The 20655-nt window shown below is 41.4% G+C and overlaps 1 protein-coding gene across 5 annotated transcripts in view; it reads right to left on the bottom strand.

Moving 5' to 3' along the window:
• Nucleotides 1-16730, bottom strand: part of NSD3 (nuclear receptor binding SET domain protein 3) — a 63705-nt gene extending 46975 nt beyond the window's left edge. For 3 of the 5 annotated variants that reach the window (XR_013344572.1, XM_077805740.1, XM_077805741.1), the window contains exons 1-2: nt 16439-16730; nt 2389-3116 (exon numbers count right to left, since the gene is read on the bottom strand). Coding sequence is in view for 3 of the 5 variants with exons in the window: in XM_077805740.1 (XP_077661866.1) it covers nt 2389-3072 (684 nt within the window). In the remaining 2 variants the exon portion in view is untranslated. The remainder of the gene's footprint in view (nt 1-2388; nt 3117-16438) is intronic. The other 2 variants (XR_013344573.1, XM_077805742.1) reach the window with 1 other exon arrangement.
• Nucleotides 16731-20655: the final 3925 nt, after the last annotated feature.

Below are 20655 nucleotides of genomic sequence, written 5' to 3'. Positions count from 1 at the left end.
GAGCTATTATTTGAAACACGGGTATTAACTTTTAAAAAACTTTAGCTTGACAGCGTCCCTTGAAAGGCAAGCATAAGATAGAAAGGGGGCAAATTTAAAATAATTCCAGTTCCTCGTAGACAAAGTGCTATACTACACTAATTACCATCTCTTGCAGGTCAATAATCCTTTGAGTGCAGGTGCAACCCCATATACCCATTATAGGGATATAGCACCTTTAAAACCAGACTCCAAGAGTTTTGAGAATTTTAGCTGCCAGACAGAGCACATGACTGAAGGAGGATCAAGTGACTGGGAACTATGACTGTCTGTGGGATTACATAAGGCAAAGATTTTGGCTCAGTCTGGGGACACCTGGGAAGATGCTCTTCATGGTTGCCAGGCAGCAGGTCTGGATCAACAAAGATCCCAACACAGAGAGAACTGGGACAGAAGAGAGGCCCTGCTATGGAAGCATGGCAAAACTATGATATAACACTGACTAAGGCCTGATGCAAAGGTGACTGTCAATGCTATGGAAAGGGCAAGAAAAGAAGCCCAGATACAAGGGTGAATACTTCGCTGAATTATATTAACAAACCAGATTAAAGAAGGTTTGATTTAATTGGAAACAAAGTTATGCAGCATTTGCTCTAAGAAGGGAAACTGAGGCACAGCAGCATGCAATATAGTTTACATCGGCAGCTAAAAAAATTTAACATGCATAAGACTTTAAATTTAAGTCAAAATGGACCTATCGCAGTTCTCATTTGCTAAAAGTGCAAACATAAGGTAACACTCAAGGCTGTGGATTGATGGTTAAGCCTATGAACTACTGCATGGGAGATCTGTATTTGGGAAAAGCCCACATTCAAGTGTCTGAAGCCATCTTTTCTGCTGTAGAACGGAAACAGTCACTGCCAAATGCAATACTGAAACACAACCAAAAGCGTTAAAACAATGCCCTTTAGACTAGATACAGGAGTTACTTGAGGACTGGAGTCTTGTGGGGAATGGTATTGAAAAGGAAGGTTTTCTGGCTGCTGAGAGGCACAGTTAGGTGAGACGCTTGCTTGGGGCCCTGACGGCCTCTGACTCCAGTTCTTCAGAAGTCCTCATCCTAGGCAACCCGCAGCTATATAAAACTATTATAAAACACAGAAATGAACGTGATATGATGGGGCCAAACCAGCCTGCTTACGATGATGGAAAGAGGTGGGGACATGTCAAGGACATGGAAATTGCCATACTAGACCAGAGCATTGACCATATAGCATAGTATCCTGTCTTCAACAGCTGCCAGTACCAGATGCTTCATAGGAAGGTGCAAAAAAAAAAAAAAAAACCACCACCAACCACCCTGCAGTTTGACAATTCCCATATTCCTGACATGTCTCACCTCTCTTTTGACAGTCCCTCTCAAACCAGGAAAAAATACGAAAAGGATAACAGCAGCACATGGCTGGCAGGAGCAATTAGCTGGAAAGTGGTCATGTTGTCATGCACAGTGTGTGCTCTTAAGGTGGGGGCAGAAGTCCAAGTGTCCATGGGGAAGCTCATTTTATTGACCGTGGAGGCAGAGAAAGGCTGCAGGTACTGAAAACTAGTACACTTGTCCTCAGTGTACTAAGGGTTAACTTACAATACTATTATTTCTGCGCAGTGTACACATACATATTGCAAAATGAAATTTTGGCATCCCCTGCACCTAGCAAAAATCATTATGGACACTGATACAGAAGTCTCTCAATCAGTGTGGGCTGACTGAGTCAACTGACATTTCTAATTTGCATGCAACACTAGTACACTAATTTTTGCTGGTATGTACACAAGATACAGCCACCTCTTCGTTATTTAGTATCATACAATCCACCATAGTTATTAAAATTGATTTCAACAGCAACTGTCAGTTAAAGCATGTGGTTTAAGTGTTGTACAGAAAGCAGTATACTTAGATAGTTATAACATGTTTTTAGGTGCCTCTTAGAAATAAGTAAAATTTCGCTAAGTTTCTATGAGCACTAACAATGAATACTTCAAATGCCATAAAACCCCAGTAAATCACATTTTGAAAAAAGAGAATTCAAGAATCTTTTGATAATATACTTTTATGGGCAGGGACTGTGTCCTCCTCTATGTTTGGAAAGCACCCAATTCTGAGCGCTACTGCAATCTAACTACTACTACTCATAATTCTTTCCACTATTCCTCTCTGATACATAAGCTTTGCATCTGAGCCATAGTAGACAATTGCTAAACAATTCTGATCATTGCATACTGTGTCAGACAGTGAACTACAGCCTCACAATGCCTTTTAAGTACATAAACAACTAATAAGAAATATAAAGCTGCAAAAAAGGAATTCCCTATTAATAAATCACAAAAACCTGAAACTGTTATTCCACTTACATTTTGTTCCTCTGGTTCTAGTTTTGGAATTTTGTGTGACTTGCGTTCTTCTGATCGGGAAGAGTCATGCTTGCTACTTTTTTTCCTTTTCTCCTTTCTCCCTTCATGTTTCATCTTAGCATACTCACTTGCCTGTACTTCATTCAAAAGGTCCCCACACAGAGAGGACTCAAACAACTCCCTGCCATTCTGGATAGTTTTGGTTATCTTTAATTTGATTTCTGGTGAACCAGTCTTCTTTGGAATCACCGTTTGTGGTACTGAAGGAGGTGGTGGCGGTGGGGGTTGTGGAAGGGAAGGTTTTTCCAGAACTTCATGCGGCCTCACGTTAGAGTTTTCCATTTGGTAATACTCTGGGGGACTAAAGTTTCTAACTGCACCAAAGCCATTAGCTGAACCATTGGGATACTGACTGTATGTCTGGTATTTGGCTTGAGGTTCATACATATTGATTGTAGGTGGATAGCCATTAGTGATCGGTGGAAGATCCTCTGTTGTTGGAGTAGGGTACTGAAAGCCTTGTTGCAGGGCAGTTTCATATGGTGTCTGACCACCATCTTCAGCGATGTCACTGCTGGCATCAAAGGCATCCTCCTGGCGGATGTTGGCTGAGTCAATGAGCTGAGGTGGTTGCTGAATTGTGTTTCCCATGATCCCTTGCATGAAAGAGAAAGAGAAATCCATTGTTCTGCTCCAGCATCCTTAGCTTTCCCTTTCTCTCATAGGGCCTAAAAGGAAAGGGAGAAAAAAGTAAGTAATTAGTGTAAATCAAAGGAAAAGAATTAAACAACTAAAACAGTTAAGGAGAAACAGAGCTACCAAGAATATAAACAACTTTCATACCTCCAGTTTCACTAGATACCCTCTTATAGAGTCAACATTACCCTGCACACAGTGTACCCCCAATGCATCCGACTCTTCACCAGCTGTGTAACACCCTGACCCTTCTGTTCTCTGCATGGAAAAATCAAGACTAAAGTGTGCCAAATTATGTGGTAGTTTTCTAATATTAACAATTATCTACTAGCGATTTGTATGGGTTTGCCCAATTTAATTTACATTCAAAAATGTAATAAAATTCAGAACTCATGCACACAGATAATCAGGGTGATCAATAATGTATAATTACAGGATCATAGATTTTAAGGTCAGAAGGGACCACTGTGATCATCTAGTCTGACCTCCTGCACAATGCAAGCCACAGAATCTCACCCACCAACTCATGTACCAAACCCCTAACTTATGTCTGAGCTACTGAAGTCCTCAAATCGTGGTTTAAAGACTTCAAGGTGCATAGAATCCTCCAGCTAGTTACCCGTGCCCCACGCTGCAGAAGAAGGAGAAAAACCCCCATGGCCTCCGCCAATCTGCCCTGCAGGAAAATTCCTTCCTGACCCCAAATATGGCGATCAGCTAAACCCTGAGCATGTGGGCAAGACTCACCAGCCAGACACCCAAGAAAGAATTCTCTGTAGTAACTCCAATCCCACCCCATCCAACATCCCATCACAGGCCATTGTGCACATCTACCGCTAATAATCGAAGATCAATTAATTGCCAAAATGAGGCTATCCCATCATACCATCTCCTCCATAAACTTATCAAGCTTCGTCTTGAAGCCAGATATGCCTTTTGCCCCCCACTGCTTCCCTTGGAAGGCTGTTCCACAACTTCACTCCTCTGATGGTTAGGAACCTTCGTCTAATAGCCAGATAGGGTTCCAAAGATGAAAAGCTACTTTGCAAACAAGCCTCAGACACCTATTTTCAGTAAAACAACAAATAACTTAATCTCATTATTTGTAATATCCACCTAGAAGTTTGAAAATGGAAATTATCTCTCACCACACATTTGTAGTGAAACTAAAATAAGAACAGTCCTTTGTATACCAGTTTCAGTGACACTGTCCACACATTTCTATGCACAGGCTTTTTAACTTAACTGCTTCTCTTCAGCCAGCAGAGGGGAATGACTAATTTTTTCCAAGAGTTACACGTGTTTCTCAAGATATTTGAAACAGAAGAAATTGTCAGCTGCAGGAGTTTAAACAGGTCAAACTGTGGGCCCAAACGAATTCAGTGTTAGAATAATCATTCTAAATATCAGATCAGAAAAAGCTAACACAAATCATTAGAAGGCTGAAACTGTGATGCTTATTAACCTTTGCAGAAGTGCCTATCCAGGGATCCAGGTACCATACAACCACTATAAATTCAACAGGCTAGAAGGGTCATAGAAAGACCTTCCAAATCCACCAATGTATGTTTCTTCTCTTCCTTCTCCTTAAAAATCTTATTCAAACTTTCCCTCTCCCCAGAAAAGCCTGCGAAAATAGATGAGCACTGATACATGCCCTGGAAGTTACCAGGCCCTGGCTGTTGGCTTTTTTAAAATACACAGTAGCACAATTATAGCAAATAGATGCTAATTATTCCACTCCAGCTGGTGAGAAAACCAAAGAGCTCTAACCAATGGAAGGAGCATTTTTCCATGACATTAGACTTTAAACAACACGTGGTAAAAACTGATTTCAGGGCTGAGGTGGATAAACCAAGACAGAAAATAAGTTATCTTGCCATTAAAATGTTCACCTTGGCGCCACTCAAAGTAGGCCACGTTCCTCTCCCAGATGCCTCCTGCCCTCCAAGTCTTTGGAACCACAAACCAGAGAGGAGAAGTTCCCCCCTGAAGATACAGGAAGGAAATTCAGCAACCATCTCAGCCAAGTTCAGAAAGAACAAGCCAACCCTTGGCTTCCTTTGGAGTACCTACATCGACATGCCCAGGTCCGTCACATGGTAGTAATAACACTATCTTTACCTCATAAGACTTGAGACAGTTTTACAGCCACTTCAAACACAGAGGGAAAAAAGTTGAATGAAATATTACATGCTCACAGATTAGCCTTCTTCCCTATTTAAGAAAAGAAATTTAAATTTAAACCATTTTAATGCTTAGTTGGAGAGAATGCCTTAATGGGTTAAACCTCATGTTTGAAATACTGGTTTGCTACCCAGTAAGGTCATTTTAGTCATTTCGAGGTAAATAAACGAAGTACCACAGTATGTGCATGTTTGTGTTGGGAGGATGGAGATCCCAAATGCCTTTTCACACAAGATTTTTTTCTGGTCTGTAATTACATTAAAGATCCCATGACATACATTTCACAATAAGGATCTGCCCATTTTCTTGCCCAAGTTTCATTCTCATCCTCCCAAAGCAACATATCCAGATAACTTATTCAATATTTTCCATGACAGACTTAAAAAAAAAACCCCTTCCTCCTCAGGAACTAGTAGAGAGATGTAACGACAAAGCAGCTACAAGAAAAAGTAACTTCGCCACTTACATAGCAAAAACGTACTCGTCAACTCCACATCCACAGATTAGACGGACTCTTCCCATGCTCAGTTTTACTTCATGGTGAGATCAGTCATGTGTAAAGTTACCACTGTAATTACACAACTTAGAGGAGCAACCCAATGACAGAATGCTATGCAGCAAGATTCATTATTCTCTGATCATTAAGACCCTACAATTGTGCTTCCTTGAGACAAGTAAACTGCACATCAGCCACAAGACTGAACACTGAATATTTCCCAGGACAGGATTAGCAAAAGGAAGATATATTGATACATTAAATTTGGCAGTCTCTCTCAAAGAGATGCTGTAGCTCAGTGGTTCCCAAACTTTTTCATGCTGCAACCCACATTGGGTTCATCTCTGTTCACAAGACACCCAGGGGCCTGAGATAGAGCCCTGAAACCAAACCCAAAGCCTGATGGGATCCAACTACAAGCATCTTGTTTGGCTCAGGTCTCAAGACAAATCAACCCCCTCAGGATCAGGTTAGCTCCCCCACCTCCTGCCCATGGGGGTCAACATGGTGACTGCAAGTCCCATTCCTACCAGCCGCCACCACCTCATTATGCTGCAGAATGATGCTCCTGGGGAAACTGTGTGCAACCGTGGTGCAGCAGAAAAACGCCCCCCACAGAATCACTTTATTTCCTTGCAGAAAATGGTTTCTGTGGGGAAGCAAAGAGAAGTTGCACCAGCGCTCACTCACCCCTCCCCGCAGCTCAGATGCACCTCTTCAGGCAGCCAGGGGAAGAGGTAAATCACTGGGAGGGAGAGGGGGCTGGGGATGCCCTGGCCACCCAGGGATGTCGGTCCCAGCTTCGGAGGGGAGGGGAGAGGGGAGGAGGACAGAGATGGAGTTCCCCCTCCCTCTTCCCTGCATGGAACAGCTGTGGCTGGGTCAGATCAAGCTCCAGAAACATCCCCTGGCTGCAGGAAACTCTGCACCGTGTGTGTGTCGGGGGGGGGGGGGAAGCAGGGTGGTTCCCAGGTGCGAGGGGGGCAGGGCTGAGCTCAGTGGGAGGGGGGTGTTGGTGCAGGGGGGTTCAGATGCACAGGAGTTGTGAGGACAGGGGGAGCAGCTCCCTTTACAGTGACCCCCCCACCTGTGCACCTGGAACACTCCCCCCACCAAGCTCCCTCCGAATCAGGAGCCCCCCACACCACTGAGTCCCAACCAGCTGTACCATGACCCTCCACACCACCAAGCCCCACTTCACCCCAACACTGAGCCCTAACCACTATCATCTCACCCCACCCCCTGCAGAGTCCAATTCCCTCTTTACCCAGAACCCCCACACCAAGCCCCTGTGCACCCAGATTCCTGTCCTGCACCCAGACCCCCCACACCCAGACTGCGCCACACAGAACCCTGGGAATTCTGCAGCGAAAAATTAACACCATTTAAAATTCTGCAAAGTTCTGCATATTTTAATGGTCAAAATAACACAGAAACACAACAACAATATAATCACACCATTTTCAATTATTTGCTGATAAGTATTTTGAAATAAATTACCGAAATAATTGAAAATGGTGTGATTATATTGTGTTATTTTGACAAATAAAATTTGCAGCATTTTAAAATACTGTGTGCAGAATATTTAATTTTTTGGTGCAGAATTCCCTCAGGAGTAAGAATGAGCATGCTGATGACTCACATGCCTCTCACTGCGCAGCATGTCAAGGCAGCAGTGGCTGGCAGGGGTGGTGCACACAGCCACCTATCACTGTGCATCACGCATGTCTCACAAGCCCCTGGTGCCCTTTTGCAACCCCTGGGGGGGTCACAACCCACAGTTTGGAGATGCTGCTCTAGCTCAACCAGAAATTATAGGTTTGATGCTGGAATTACTGGGAGAACTTCTATGGCCTGTGTTATACAGGTCTATGAATCTATGAAACTGTTCACTATACAAATTCAGTTAACATTTTTATGGAAAGTTAAATCAAATATTTCTATACTGGGGTTTGTGAATATGTTCTAGCGGTGAGTGGAGAGAGTTGTTAGTTTATCCTGTTAAATTTGTACACATGCATAATCTTAGTTGACAAGGGTTGCAGTTACAACAGTTAAGAGACGATACACCCTTTTTGTTCAAAGCTTGAGCCAATCACTAACTGATGAGGATTAGGAAGAAACTTCCCTTATGGGCAGGTCTTTAACCATCCACTAAGGAATTTCTATTTTCCTAGACTAACTGGGACCTGCGGTAATTCCTGTGTTCCTAACACATCTAAAACCACACTCATGCCTATGTTCACACCCACTTTCACAAAAATTCCTTCTGGGGTAACTTGCAGTTAGGGTTCTAGAAAGATTAACTACCAGCTAAAAACATACTCATTAACATTTTTCTTTAACTGACACTGATTCATCAACCTCCTCTTAGAGTATGTCTACACTGGCACTTCGTCGGCAAAACTTTTGTCCTTCAGGGATGTTAAAAAAAAAACACACACACACAGACGACAAAAGTTTCACAGATGAAAAGCGCCAGTGTGAACAGCGCTTTGTATCTCTACTCTTTAAATCAGCAATGACCACATTAAAGGTGAGTTATATTTAGAAGATGCCCTTTGCTTCACTAGAGGAAAATTAAGGGATGAACAGAAGCAAGGTTTTTAAAAGACTTTTCCTTCAATTACGTCTAAGAGTAATAAAGACCAAGAATTTTTGGATTAAGAGTTCGGTCAGGAAGAGAGATTGAAATCTCTCTTTGATGACACATCTTATAAATTACATGATTGGCTACCCATAGTATTCTCTAGACAATGATCCAAGAAAATACCTGCTCTGGAGCATCCAAAAGGAATTTTGAGCCTCACTGACATTCTGGCCACATTTAAACCCTACCTAAGGATCTCAGCAAAATTAAGCTACAGCATCAGCTTGAAACGTGTATAAAACATATCATTAATCAACTATAATTCACAACCAGCCAACTCGCTCATTCAGGAGTCACTAAGAACTACTTTAACGTGAATAAAAGGTCTTTTCTTCCTTAAAAAGCATTACAGTAATTTTCAACGCTTTTCAGAGCAGAAATGGGGATGTAAAACACTGGAGAGAGGTTTTACACTACAGACTGCAACATATTTGCATGAATAAAAAACATGAGGCAGGCAATTTTTCATCTCTCTCTTACGAGGACATTTGATGTTTAGAAATTGGGATTTAAATGCATCTGTATTCTGCATAGTATGTTAGTAGTATAATCTTTCTACGACAAAGCAGAGAAACCAATATTTAATCTATGGGAAGATTATGCCAATCAGATTGTGTCCAACTGATTAAAGTCATTTCATTAGACCAATGGTACATTTAGATTGCACAACAGATTCTTTTTGACCATGAGGTCACCAATTCTAATCCAGCCTATATAAGTATTAGCATCTTTTGAAAATTACAAACTGATGGCTGTTCAGTGATTTAAATGAAATCATTTAGTGAGTAGTTGGCATTAATTAGATTCCTGTTACCACTCTCAGCAGAATCCAAGAACAGCATGGACAACAGATACTGAACCCCCACACGTGGCCCCTCAAGCTCAAAGCTTATACACTTTGGCAGGGGGAACCTTGCACTGCTACTGGGTTTACTGCATCAGCTCCATGGTTAAACAGGATTCAGCCCCCAGAGCAGCCAACAGAGCAGATTTCACAATGATTAAATTTCCAAGAAAAAGTGTTTTTTAAAGACAGCATAACAGGATGTGGAGTGTTGGGGTTTTTTGTTTGGATACATTAACCTTCAATTACATCTACTAATTTAGAAGTTACTGGTAGAAATCTTAAGTTTTTCAAAAGCTTTCAAATAATTCCTTTTTGTGGGTACGTCTACATGAAATAGACCTTGATTTTATCATGCACTCTGCCTATTTGGGACAACCTGTTCATCTGGTGTATTACCTTCCAGTACAGAGTGCAGCAGCAGGGACTTTTGCTTAACAGAAAGACTACATGCAACCGACTTCTATGCCCAACAACTGTTCTCCTCCCACAGAGCTTACACATCAGTAGCTCCCTCCTCCAGAGTCTTTGAATTCATCATCACTATAGTTAATACCCACACACTTTCCTATCCCCTCTCCTTTGCAAAACTTTAGTGGGTGCTTTCAAAATGAAAGCATCTGGATTATATTGCACTGAAAGAATAACCCCTGGGGCTAGTCAAATGCTAGAATAATGAGAGGCCATAAATGGAGGACTCCATCTCAAATCTTAACCCTAAAACAGGATTACTCTTGGGAGATTATCTTCCACCCCTTACGCAAAGAGAACTGTATTTCTCCACAGCAGCCCTCTGGCTGCCACAGAAGTGGCACTGAAGGGCTAAAAAGGAGGTTGGACGTAACTCACCCAAGTAAAATAACAATCTCGAAAAGAGCGGGAAGTGAGGACGTTCAGCAGTCTGAGCGAAGCATGTAAGTATTTCTTTTAAGCAAGATAGGTCTCTTGCATCTCCAACTACTGCTGTTGTATTAACTCAGAGTCCACCTCCTGCAAGTACAGAATTCAATATCCAGATAGAGGATGTAATAAATAATAAACTGATACTACACTGGATCTCAGCCAAAGGATCAAGAAGAATGTGGCTAAATTATTTAAGGCTTCTTAACAGGAAAGACTTTTTGGCGCTATTAAAAAAAAATAGTTTGAACAAAGATCATGTAAACAGAACTTGTCAGTGGCACAAACTAGAGACAAAATGCTTAAACTACAATAACATCCAAATAGGAACAGTATTTAAACAAATTAAATAAGTGTTCCCCCTTTGGAAAATGAAAACTATGTACCAGGAAAACAGTATAATCTGAAGTGGATTAGGCTAGTAGATCTCATGAGAAAGGTTATCCTAATTTAATGGCAAATATGCTTAACTTCGTGCCCTAAACTCTTATATAGTATTGCTGTGGCTGCAAGAAGTGGCTGCAATTTCAGCGATTCATACACAGATAAGTTTATAAAGTGCTTTGGAATCTTCTGGGAAGAAAGCTTTTTTCACTGAATCACTATTACATTTATCTAAGGTATTTTTAGGACCCACATCACAAGTCTCAGACTACAACATACCTGTTTGGTGCTCAGATCCTAGTGACATGCAATATAATGAGCTACATAATTATTGTATCTCTAAGATCTCCACAGAAATGTCACTAGACTCAGTAGTGGATGTTGCTGATCCAATTTTTTATCTTTGATAATTACTAAAAGACTTTTGCAAAAAGGAGAGCCTTGTTGGCTTCTTTGAGAATGTCAGTCTTGGGCTATATTTTACTAGTATCCCATGTAGCTTCACTAAAACCATGGATATTAGCTAGTCTCAAAAGAACATTCACCTGGGAATTGATCAGGTTAGTAAGGGTACCTTATTACATTCTAACATGCTTTGAAATATCTTGAGAAAGAGCAGCATTATTTATTACAGAAATGTATGAAGATGCCAATCCCTGCATCTGAGCACCACCACAAAGTTACTTTCTATTTTTACTTCCACTATACTAAAAATCATTAATGATATCTTTGATAGATGACCGTAAAATACAGTTTCCCTGAAGTGTAGAGACTTTTATTGTTATATTCAAGCTTTCACTTTTGAACACTACTGATACAGGCTGAATTAGAAGAGATGACCTAGTGGTCAAAGAGCTAAAAATTAACAATATAAGCCAACATGTAGCTTTAAATGTTCACATTTTCTATTGAAACTAGCTTTAAGGGTGGTGGGGGGAGGGGGAAGAGGAAGAAACAACATTCTTCTGCAACCCATATAACTCCAGCATCCTGCTGAGATAAGACAGCCAAAAATGAAATCGTTTAGAAAGTGAAATACACAAGGTCAATATATGGTTAACAACTAATTAAAGGTAAATCAGATTTTTTTAAATGTCACTTTTAGTACATTAGAGTGACAACAACAACAAAATGCGTTTACAACATTTTAATCTGAGTGTGTATAATTGTAAACCATATTGTTGTAAATGCTATCTGGATTTCTGACAATGCTAAGCTACACAAAAATAGAATATAGTGAAACCACAACCAAGTCAGGAATCTGCATTCAACTTGATTGGCTTCTCTAGACTGGTGCATGAAATAGAGAAATATGCCAACAGAATATTTATTAAAAAATATACAAATACAAACAAGCATTCACAGCTCTCCAAGTATGACCTAGGAAGACTGCAGTTATCACGCCAGGAAAGGTCCAGCAGCATTAGGGAAGACAAGATCTCATTTTCTAGATGAGATCTCCCAGTGTCAACAGTGCCCCTCCTCTTTCCCTCACCATCACACACTTATCATATCACAGGAGTACAAAGTAAAGTCCCCAAAATCTGAGCAGAAAGGGCTAATCAACGTGATATGCTAAAACCAGCATTCCACAGCTACAGGTATTATGAGTAAATTGGGTTTACCTATCCACAGGCAAACTGCAGAAGCCAACACAACATTCACAAAAAAATGATAAACGTAATGTTTGTTCAAATACAAATTCAGAATGTTAACAAGAATGACTGAGACCCACAGTTCCACTGCAATAATGACCAGACAGAGGAGCTCCTGACTGAGAATGAAGCAGAAGCCCATTAATTTGAACCCGACACTTCATCACCATGCAGTGCTTGAGCTGAGAATACCACCACTTTTGTGGAAGGTGTTAGCAGCAAAAAGTTTAAAATTAATTTCCATAATACATTTGATTGACTGTTAATTTTTCCTGTCCACTGTTGCAACGTACTGTAGGAATATCTAAAATTGTATGTTATACAGTTTGTGGAGGTTCACACATCATTGGATGTAGGGCATTCCACAGAGATGTAAAGAAACTACTTTAAGAACTGATACTTTACTATTGGCTCATCAGTAAAGGTAAAGAGAGCAACAAACTGGAATCAATTTTTTACATTATGGTTAAACATCAGTTTAGTGAACGCAAGGCTGACCTGGACTTTCCTTTGACCTGAACTAGCAATTGCCTGGAAACCCAAAGCTCTGAGATATAGCATCAAAATAATGGTGGCACATTAGCTAGGCAGGTCCCATTAACACAAGCAGGAACTGCAGCACTAACCCACAGAGCTTCAAGGTTCTGTTTATTTTCTAAAACCCTGAAAAAGCTGTCAAAGTTATGCACAAAGACTTCATTACTTACTTTTATCTTTTGTGCATATTTGTTTCTAAAACATGGAGCAATCTGGTTTTTCCTTACATATGACGACACTTTATTCATGCAGTCCTGGTCATATCAAAAAGTTTAACCCACGAAGCTGCCAATTTCAATTCTTGTTTGTTGTTGTACATGTTTTATAAACAAAGAGATTGCACTGCTGTGGCAGGCTATTTTGCCAATTTGTTGCAACACAGAGAAACCTTGAAGCATCTAAACAACAGTCTATGTTGCTATTGTTTGAAAATGTACAACTCCTTTGGTATTGTGAATAGGAAATTAATGCAATAATCCTTGAACCTCAAAGAAACTGCAGTGCAGATTTTGTATTTATACTGCAGGCACTTTTTATAGGTGTGAAGACACTCTTAGGTGTGTCATACCAGTATGAACGTAAAACAATTTAACAGTAACTTGCCAGTGTAATAATTTTTTAAATAATAAATGTTTATATAAAGTTTGCTGGGATGTCCAGAACAGGACAACATAAAGCCGAGTGTTTTAAATATGAATACTGAATCCAGTAACAAAAATTAATTATGGTGTTTGTATCTGAACTACAGATAGCCTCAACTCCATAAGACAATACTAAATTCCATAAGACAATTTTTTCAACTGGTTCCTGACATACCTCTATAGTCTACAATTTTCATTACAGAAAAACACTGATAGTTTTCACAGAAGTGTCAACACCATATGTATGTCCCAAATTTTATCTAAAAAATAATTTATTTAACTTCAACACATTTTCAATGCAATTTTAACATCTTGAAAGGAAGCATAAAGCCAGTGTCCATAATAAAACATCTTTTAAAAGAATATAAACCAAGTCATTTTGGCTCACAGCAAAATCAGTCATTGTAAACAAAGTCATCAAAACAGAACAAAGGTGCACTTGATACATGAAATGATAGAAGGTCTTCAACCCTGCACTGCAATACACTAGCAGACTTCTGTCCCTGTGAGGATTCCCACAGACTGCAGTGGGACTATGTACAAATGCAAGGGTCTGTGATAGCAAGAAGCTGATGTAGCCTGGGGCCTTAGTGACTTGATTCTTTTTCATCCTTTTAACATACCTAGTGAGTTTGATTACTGTCTCTGTGCACCTTCCTAAGGGCTGCTGAGGTTTGTTGTTTGTTTTGTCGAGGAGGAAGAGGTTTCCCACTGTTACAGAAAGTAATCTCTAGGATAACAGTATTGAAAATCCCAAGTATTCAAAACTTATGAGGGAAGCACCACAAATCAAGATAGTTATTTAAAAATCAAGAGATTAGTTTAAAAAAGTAAATCTGGAGTGCTCTTTATTTGCTCTTTGGTTTTGGAAACTTGAGAGTTCCGTTGAGTCATATTTTCTCTGAAACCACATGAGCAAAATTCTTGGCTTTGATTTTTTTTAAAGTGGGATTTTTACATAATCACATGAATCCAGGAGCTAGGGCGTTAATAAAACACCAAATACCATTCAACTCACAATAAGCCTGCAAGAGTTGGCAATGCTTGGATAACATTAATGCATACAAACTATACGAAGTACTGCTTTGAACTTTAAAAACACACACTGCAGCAGAGCTCTAAAGTAACTCCACATACAAAGGAGTGCAAAATTATTCCATACTATATTCATGAAAAGCACCTTGTCATTTAGATGCACAACCCTTCTTCTCAGTCCATATTTTTATTTGGTGTCTGTTCTCCTTTGGCGCCAATAGCACCTTTTGAAGTGGTCCAAAGGACACCCACATTTAATTGTTGAAACATTTACTGCACATCTGTACTATGAGCCACTTGAAGATGTAAACAATAACTGGGAAGTGATATCACTTATTATGTCATTGTTTGGTCCAACATGCAAGGTGCGAGAGTTTTAGTCCACAGGAATTATTCACCCTTAAAATCTATCAACATAATTTAAGATCCTAAACCTGTGCGCCAGTCAAATGTGTTGATAAAAACACCAGTAAAGAGACTGATGTTACACTGAATCCACAGCCAGTTACAGAATGAGAGAAAAGGTACGCTATAATGTGTTACTTTAAAAGATATACATAAATTCTACATAAAATCGCTAACTATTTACTAATGTGCAGTATCTGGAAACTCCTTGTAAAGATCTCTTGCTGTCTAAACTAAATTGGCAAGTATGTGGTTCAACCTACCGTTTTTTTAAAAGGATAAAAATAAGATTACTTAAAAGAGATTACTGTGATAGAGCCCCTAATTACAGCACAGTGACCCAAAGTCTCTATTCTCATATTTGGTGCTTCGATAAGATTACAAACACAAAACATGCCTGCTTCACACGCATTTGATTCCTGGGCTCAAATTTGGATAACCTAATTAGTTGTCTGCTATACATAACAGCAAGTATCTACATTTTAAGTGAATAAAAAAGGGGAGACCTAGTTATTTGTCTAAGAACACACCCTTGCAATCCAAATTTTTCATATTTTCAGCAAAAAATACTCCTTATTTTCTAGATTTAAAATGTAGTCAATGGATACAGTATCAAATACCTTTAAAAGCATTCCACAATGCCTTCTACCCACAGCCCTAGATGAAATAAAATGGCCAATGCAATTTCCTTGTTTAGTTCAAGAAATTGCAAAAGATATTTCTGTTACATTTGCGGTGTATAAGATAAATGCAACATTCCACATATTTCTGTTTTTTAATTTCTCTAGGACATTAGAGGAAATGTCAGTCTGTAATTTCTCTGCAGATTTGAGTTGAAAAGGGTTAATTTCTGCACCGCAGTCCCCCAGCATGTCCTGTTTGCAACCGAGAGGAGGAGGGAAGGAAAATGCCGCTTTGCTGGCGAGGGTAGATTTCAGGGAGATAAGAAGAGAAGATAAGGAAGAGAGTATAAAGCCTGGAATGGGGGGGCTGAGCCACCAGGAAGGGGATCGAAAGCAGGTTTTGGAAGGGGAATTTATTTACACTGCAGAGACGAGCAGCAAACATGGCTGCCTCTGCCCCTTTAAATCCAAGCGGACCTCCTCTATCTCTACCACCACCAAAACATCAAATTATCCCCAGATCTCTCTTTATTGCCCCTACTTCCCACCTACACAAAATAAAGCCAGGCTCCCTCTCCAACAGGGAGAGGATCTCTCACTGCAACAACCGGGTTCCAGTCCTAGTGCGTGGAATTGATACACAGTCTTTAGAGAAACAATAGGTTCCCTCTCACCATTCCCCACACCTCCCCCAAACGCCGGCCCCTTCCCCGCCACAAATCAGCGTTTGTCTCTAAAGACTCACTCATCGCCCCCATTTCCCCTGCTCAAGGACCACCCGAAACCCCGCGCAGCAGCCCCAATCCCGGCGCTTCTCACACACGTCCCCCCAGCCCAGCCGTCACCCTGGAGAAAGACCCCCCCCAGGCCACCTTACCTTTCAGCCCGCTGTGCCACCGATCCCCTAGACCCTCGCCCCCCACCCCATGTCCCCTAAACCCCACCCCCTCGCCCCCCACCCGTCGCTGCCCCCCGGGCCCGTCTCGCCCCCTCTCACCGTCAGTCTGTTCCATTCTAACTCCCCCCGGCGTGTCCGACCGAGCCCAGCAGAGACACAAAGAGCAGGGGCCGGGGGGGGGCCGGGCCGGGCTCGGAGCGGGGGGAGAAACAGGACCCCGCAGCAGGCCGCGCTGGATCCCCGGCCTCGATTTCCGCGCCACCGGGTCCCAGTTCCACGGGCGCCGCCCCGAGAGCCGCCCGTGCCCCGGGCGGTGGGGGAGCCGCAGCGCCGCGGGGAGCCCAGAGAGAGGCGCCGGGGGGGGGCGGCGGGGGGGAGGCGCTGGGTCTCGCTGTGTCCCGGTCTCGGGCCGGCCCCGCTCGCTCTCCCGCTCCCTCCCCCTCCTCCCCACGCACACAAAGCTCGGCTCCACAGGCCGCGGCAGCCACCGCCAAAAGAGGCGCGCCCCCATTGGCTGCCGGCTCTGCGCCAGGCGCGAGGCATGCTGGGGACTGTAGTCCTGAACGGCCGCCAGGCTCGAGGGAGGCGCTGCTGGGGCACGTTTCGTGCCAAGGGGTTGGAAGGCCAGGCATGCCGGAGGCAGGGATGGAGATACACTGCACAAAGCCTAGGACCCAACACGATCTCAGAGGGGCCTGCATGCAATTTTAATGCACTAGGCGTTAGAGACACTGCCTAAGGCCGGGAAACATGCACAGAGGATGCTGGACATGTTTAATCAGCATTTTTAGTACTAGGATGTTTGCATACTCTAGTGATGGGTGTTTAAAAATGCCTAACTAGGCATTGCATTTAAATCTTTCTGTGTCTTGGGAACATACAACTCTTGAGTTATATTGGATGTCTATGGTTTTCACTGAAGACCGATTAATAGGGTTCTAATGCCATACATGTTTGATACAGAGATTTATGCATCCGATGAAGTGAGCTGTAGCTCACAAAGCTCAAATAAATTGGTTAGTCTCTAAGGTGCCCCTAGTACTCCTTTTCTTTTTGAGAGATTTAAGTGGAATTCACAGGATCTTGGAGCATGCAAACACTGCAAGGCCACGGAGCTGGTGGATGCATGGTTAATCTGTGCATCAAAGCATGATTCTACAGAAGTATTTCCATGCTACAGTAATGGGCATTATAGAAATGCCTCAGATATAAAGATGGATTTAAATTAAATGCACATGGTCTCATGACATGCAAACACTGATCTGTCCTAACACATTTCTTCCAATTGGAATTAAATGTTTTGCAAATTGAAGGAATTCACATTTAATTCATAGGTCTGAGAACATGAGGTGCTCTGATACTATTGTTTTGAGTGCAGTATAAAGAGCTAATTAGATGGATGTCCAATGAGATGTGTTGGGTGTATTTTAATACAAAAAGATTTAAATACAATGTATCAGGCCTGAAACTACACAAGCTGCAATGGGCAGAGGAGATGGTCCAGCTCTGTCTTATATTGAATGAGCAGTGGAAATGTATGCTGGTTATATATTTAGAATAGCACTCACTGCAAGGTACTGAATAGAATGCCATTTTTAATACAAATGGTTTCAATGCGAGGCACACATACTTGCAAACACTGATAGGTACTGATGCATTTGTTACCAATCTTGAACATGCAACTCTGTTGGAGTGGGGGGAGGGGGGTCAACTGTTAGGTGCTCAGATTGGCCAAGCTGTGCAATTCATTTGCATGTTTGTTATGCAACCAGCGTAGCATTGGCTGGGATGTGCTGGATGGGCTGGATGCATTTAATTACTGATGTACTGCATAAGACCTGGGAAAAAGAAAATTCTGCTGGAGAGATTACAGGGTCTCTCCCTCAGAATCTAGTTTTAGCTGCTGAGGTTTGGCATCTGGGTTAAATGAACAGAGCGTGAGAATGCTGTCATACTCAGTAGTTCCTAGTCTAATTTTGGCAGAAAATATATGCATTAAAATATTTGCAATTAATTCCCCTCCTCCACAAATCCAAAGTGATTCCAGTTCAAAGGAAATACAAAATTGATCTACTCATAATAAGTCTCTATCCTGCACCTAACAAATTTAAGTTTCACCTCACAGGCAAAAAAAAAAAAAAAAAAAAAAAAGGGGGTGTGTGTGTGGGTGTGTGGAAAGCAAGAAAACCATCTGAGAGAATGAGAAAGAAACAAGACAGAAAGGTAATGCAGTGCCTGTTAGCAGAAAAATCAGACAGTGAAGCAAGATGAATGAACTGGAAAAAGAGACACATGATCTAACATGAAAGAGGAAACTGAAGCAATGTGGGTTTTACGAGTCACTGAACAAAGGCTGAGTAATGGTCTCAAAATTGACTGCATTTCCTATTGCCCAAAGGCTGCAGGCTCCAGCCCACAAAAATAAGACATTTCTCAAGTCTAGGCTTTTGGAAAAAAATACACTGTAATAAGGCACGTTTACAAATGATTCTCCTCCTACCTAATACAATCAGCCATCAAAAATGGAGTTGACCTAGAAAAGACTTCCTTCCTCCCCTTCCCTTCTGTAAATTCTGCAGCACTAGGTTGATGGACTCAGCTGAATTAGTCAGTGAAAAGGATGAGAATTTACCTTTTTTTTTTTTAGTACTAAGTGGTTTTAGGCAACTAACCAGCACACTTACAGGAAATCTTGTTTTTCCTCTGTGTATCTCCTGTACAGTGTTTTCTTTCCCCATTCATCTTTTATTGTTGTTGACATGCTTGCATTAATCCAGAAAAGGCCTTTAACACCATTTGTTGGTCAGGAAAATGCTTACAGAGCAAGGGACTGGCTTGGCTTGAAATCCAGACCCAGTAAGAACACTTACAGGAATTTACCTGTTTTTCTCCCTAGGCAAGATTGTTTATTGAGTAGTTTGTGTTGTGAGACAGTATTGTCTAGTGATTAGGACAGGTGACTAGCAGATAGGATTCCCAGTTTCTGTAACTCTCTCTGCCAGTGACTTTCTACTGGCTCTTGGGCAAGTCACTTTGCCTCTCTATAAAATGCAGATAACACAGGTCTAACTCACAGGGAAACTGTCAGACTTAATATTGTAACATACTTGAACTCCCTTAATTTAAGGTGCTACAGCATCACATCTTTATTCTTCATAGAAGTACAATGGATTGTAAGGATTACTTAATATTTGTACAGTATTGCCACAGGTATCAAGTTTGGTACACCACTGTGTTTTTCACTGTACAATTTATAGCAAGTAACAGTCCCTGTCCCAAATGGGATTCTTGTTACCTTTTAGTTCTTACAGGAAGGAGTGACACAGCCAGGGCTGTGAATGTTTCAGTGCTATGGGGACTCTGAACAACACGCTGGACACTCAGAACATTTGTGGGCTAGTCAGTCCTTAAATGGGCACAATCAACCCAACTGTAGGAGTCTTACTTAGCATTGCTGATTCTTTTCTATTCTTGTGGTGGCTCCATATATTGGACTGAAAGGGGCTTTCCTTTCCAGTCAATCCCATGAAGAACTGCAAGGATCTAAAAATTACAGCCCAGCTGCTGGGTGACCAAGCAAGCAAAGCCATATTGCTGGGTTTGTTGAGACAGAAGTGCTCCTGCAATCAAAGGCTGTATTTAGATTTTTTAAATGACCTGATAATTGTAACTAACAATATCTGCATTTTAGCACACAGAGCAGAGCAAATTTCTGCTCTCAGGGCCTGACCTGAAGTCCCTTTAAGTAAATGGAAAATTCACATTGATTTAAATGGGCTTTGGTTCAGGCTCTCAGATTTTTAAGCTCAGTTTCCACTGATTTCAGCTACAGATGCACGACTGAGGACAGCCTTTTGTCTCTAGATAGGAGTAGTGAAATCAGGAAGGAATTCATGCACATATACACCCACAACTCCATATTGAAAACCTTGCACAATGAAAGGCATGATGGGTGTTTTCACTTCTCTGACGCTTCAGAGCTAGTACAGCAGATTAAAATCCTCTATTCTGATGGTGTAGCAAACAAAGGATGTCTACTTGATCACGTTAGACTGCAGGATTATCTATGTTTGGCTGCTCAATCAGTCTCAGTTTCATATTGTTGTTGTACTTTGTACAATAACTATTGTACATTAATTCAGCAGAGAATCTCTCCCAGCAAAAACACCTTCCTCTGTGTGACACAGGAAGAATGCTTAGTCACGTCCTTCTTTATTCCATCAAGATTTGTTCTACTAGAGAAGGTTTTAATGTAAAGCTTTAGTATTAAAAGGCCTATACCAACATAATGCTTCAAGAATTTTTGTGGGGAGAGG

The sequence above is a fragment of the Eretmochelys imbricata genome, chromosome 26, assembly GCF_965152235.1.
Source record: "Eretmochelys imbricata isolate rEreImb1 chromosome 26, rEreImb1.hap1, whole genome shotgun sequence".
NCBI lineage: Eukaryota > Metazoa > Chordata > Testudines > Cheloniidae > Eretmochelys > Eretmochelys imbricata.
Note: the sequence above shows the minus strand (reverse complement) of the source record. Positions and strands in the feature narration are given on the sequence as shown.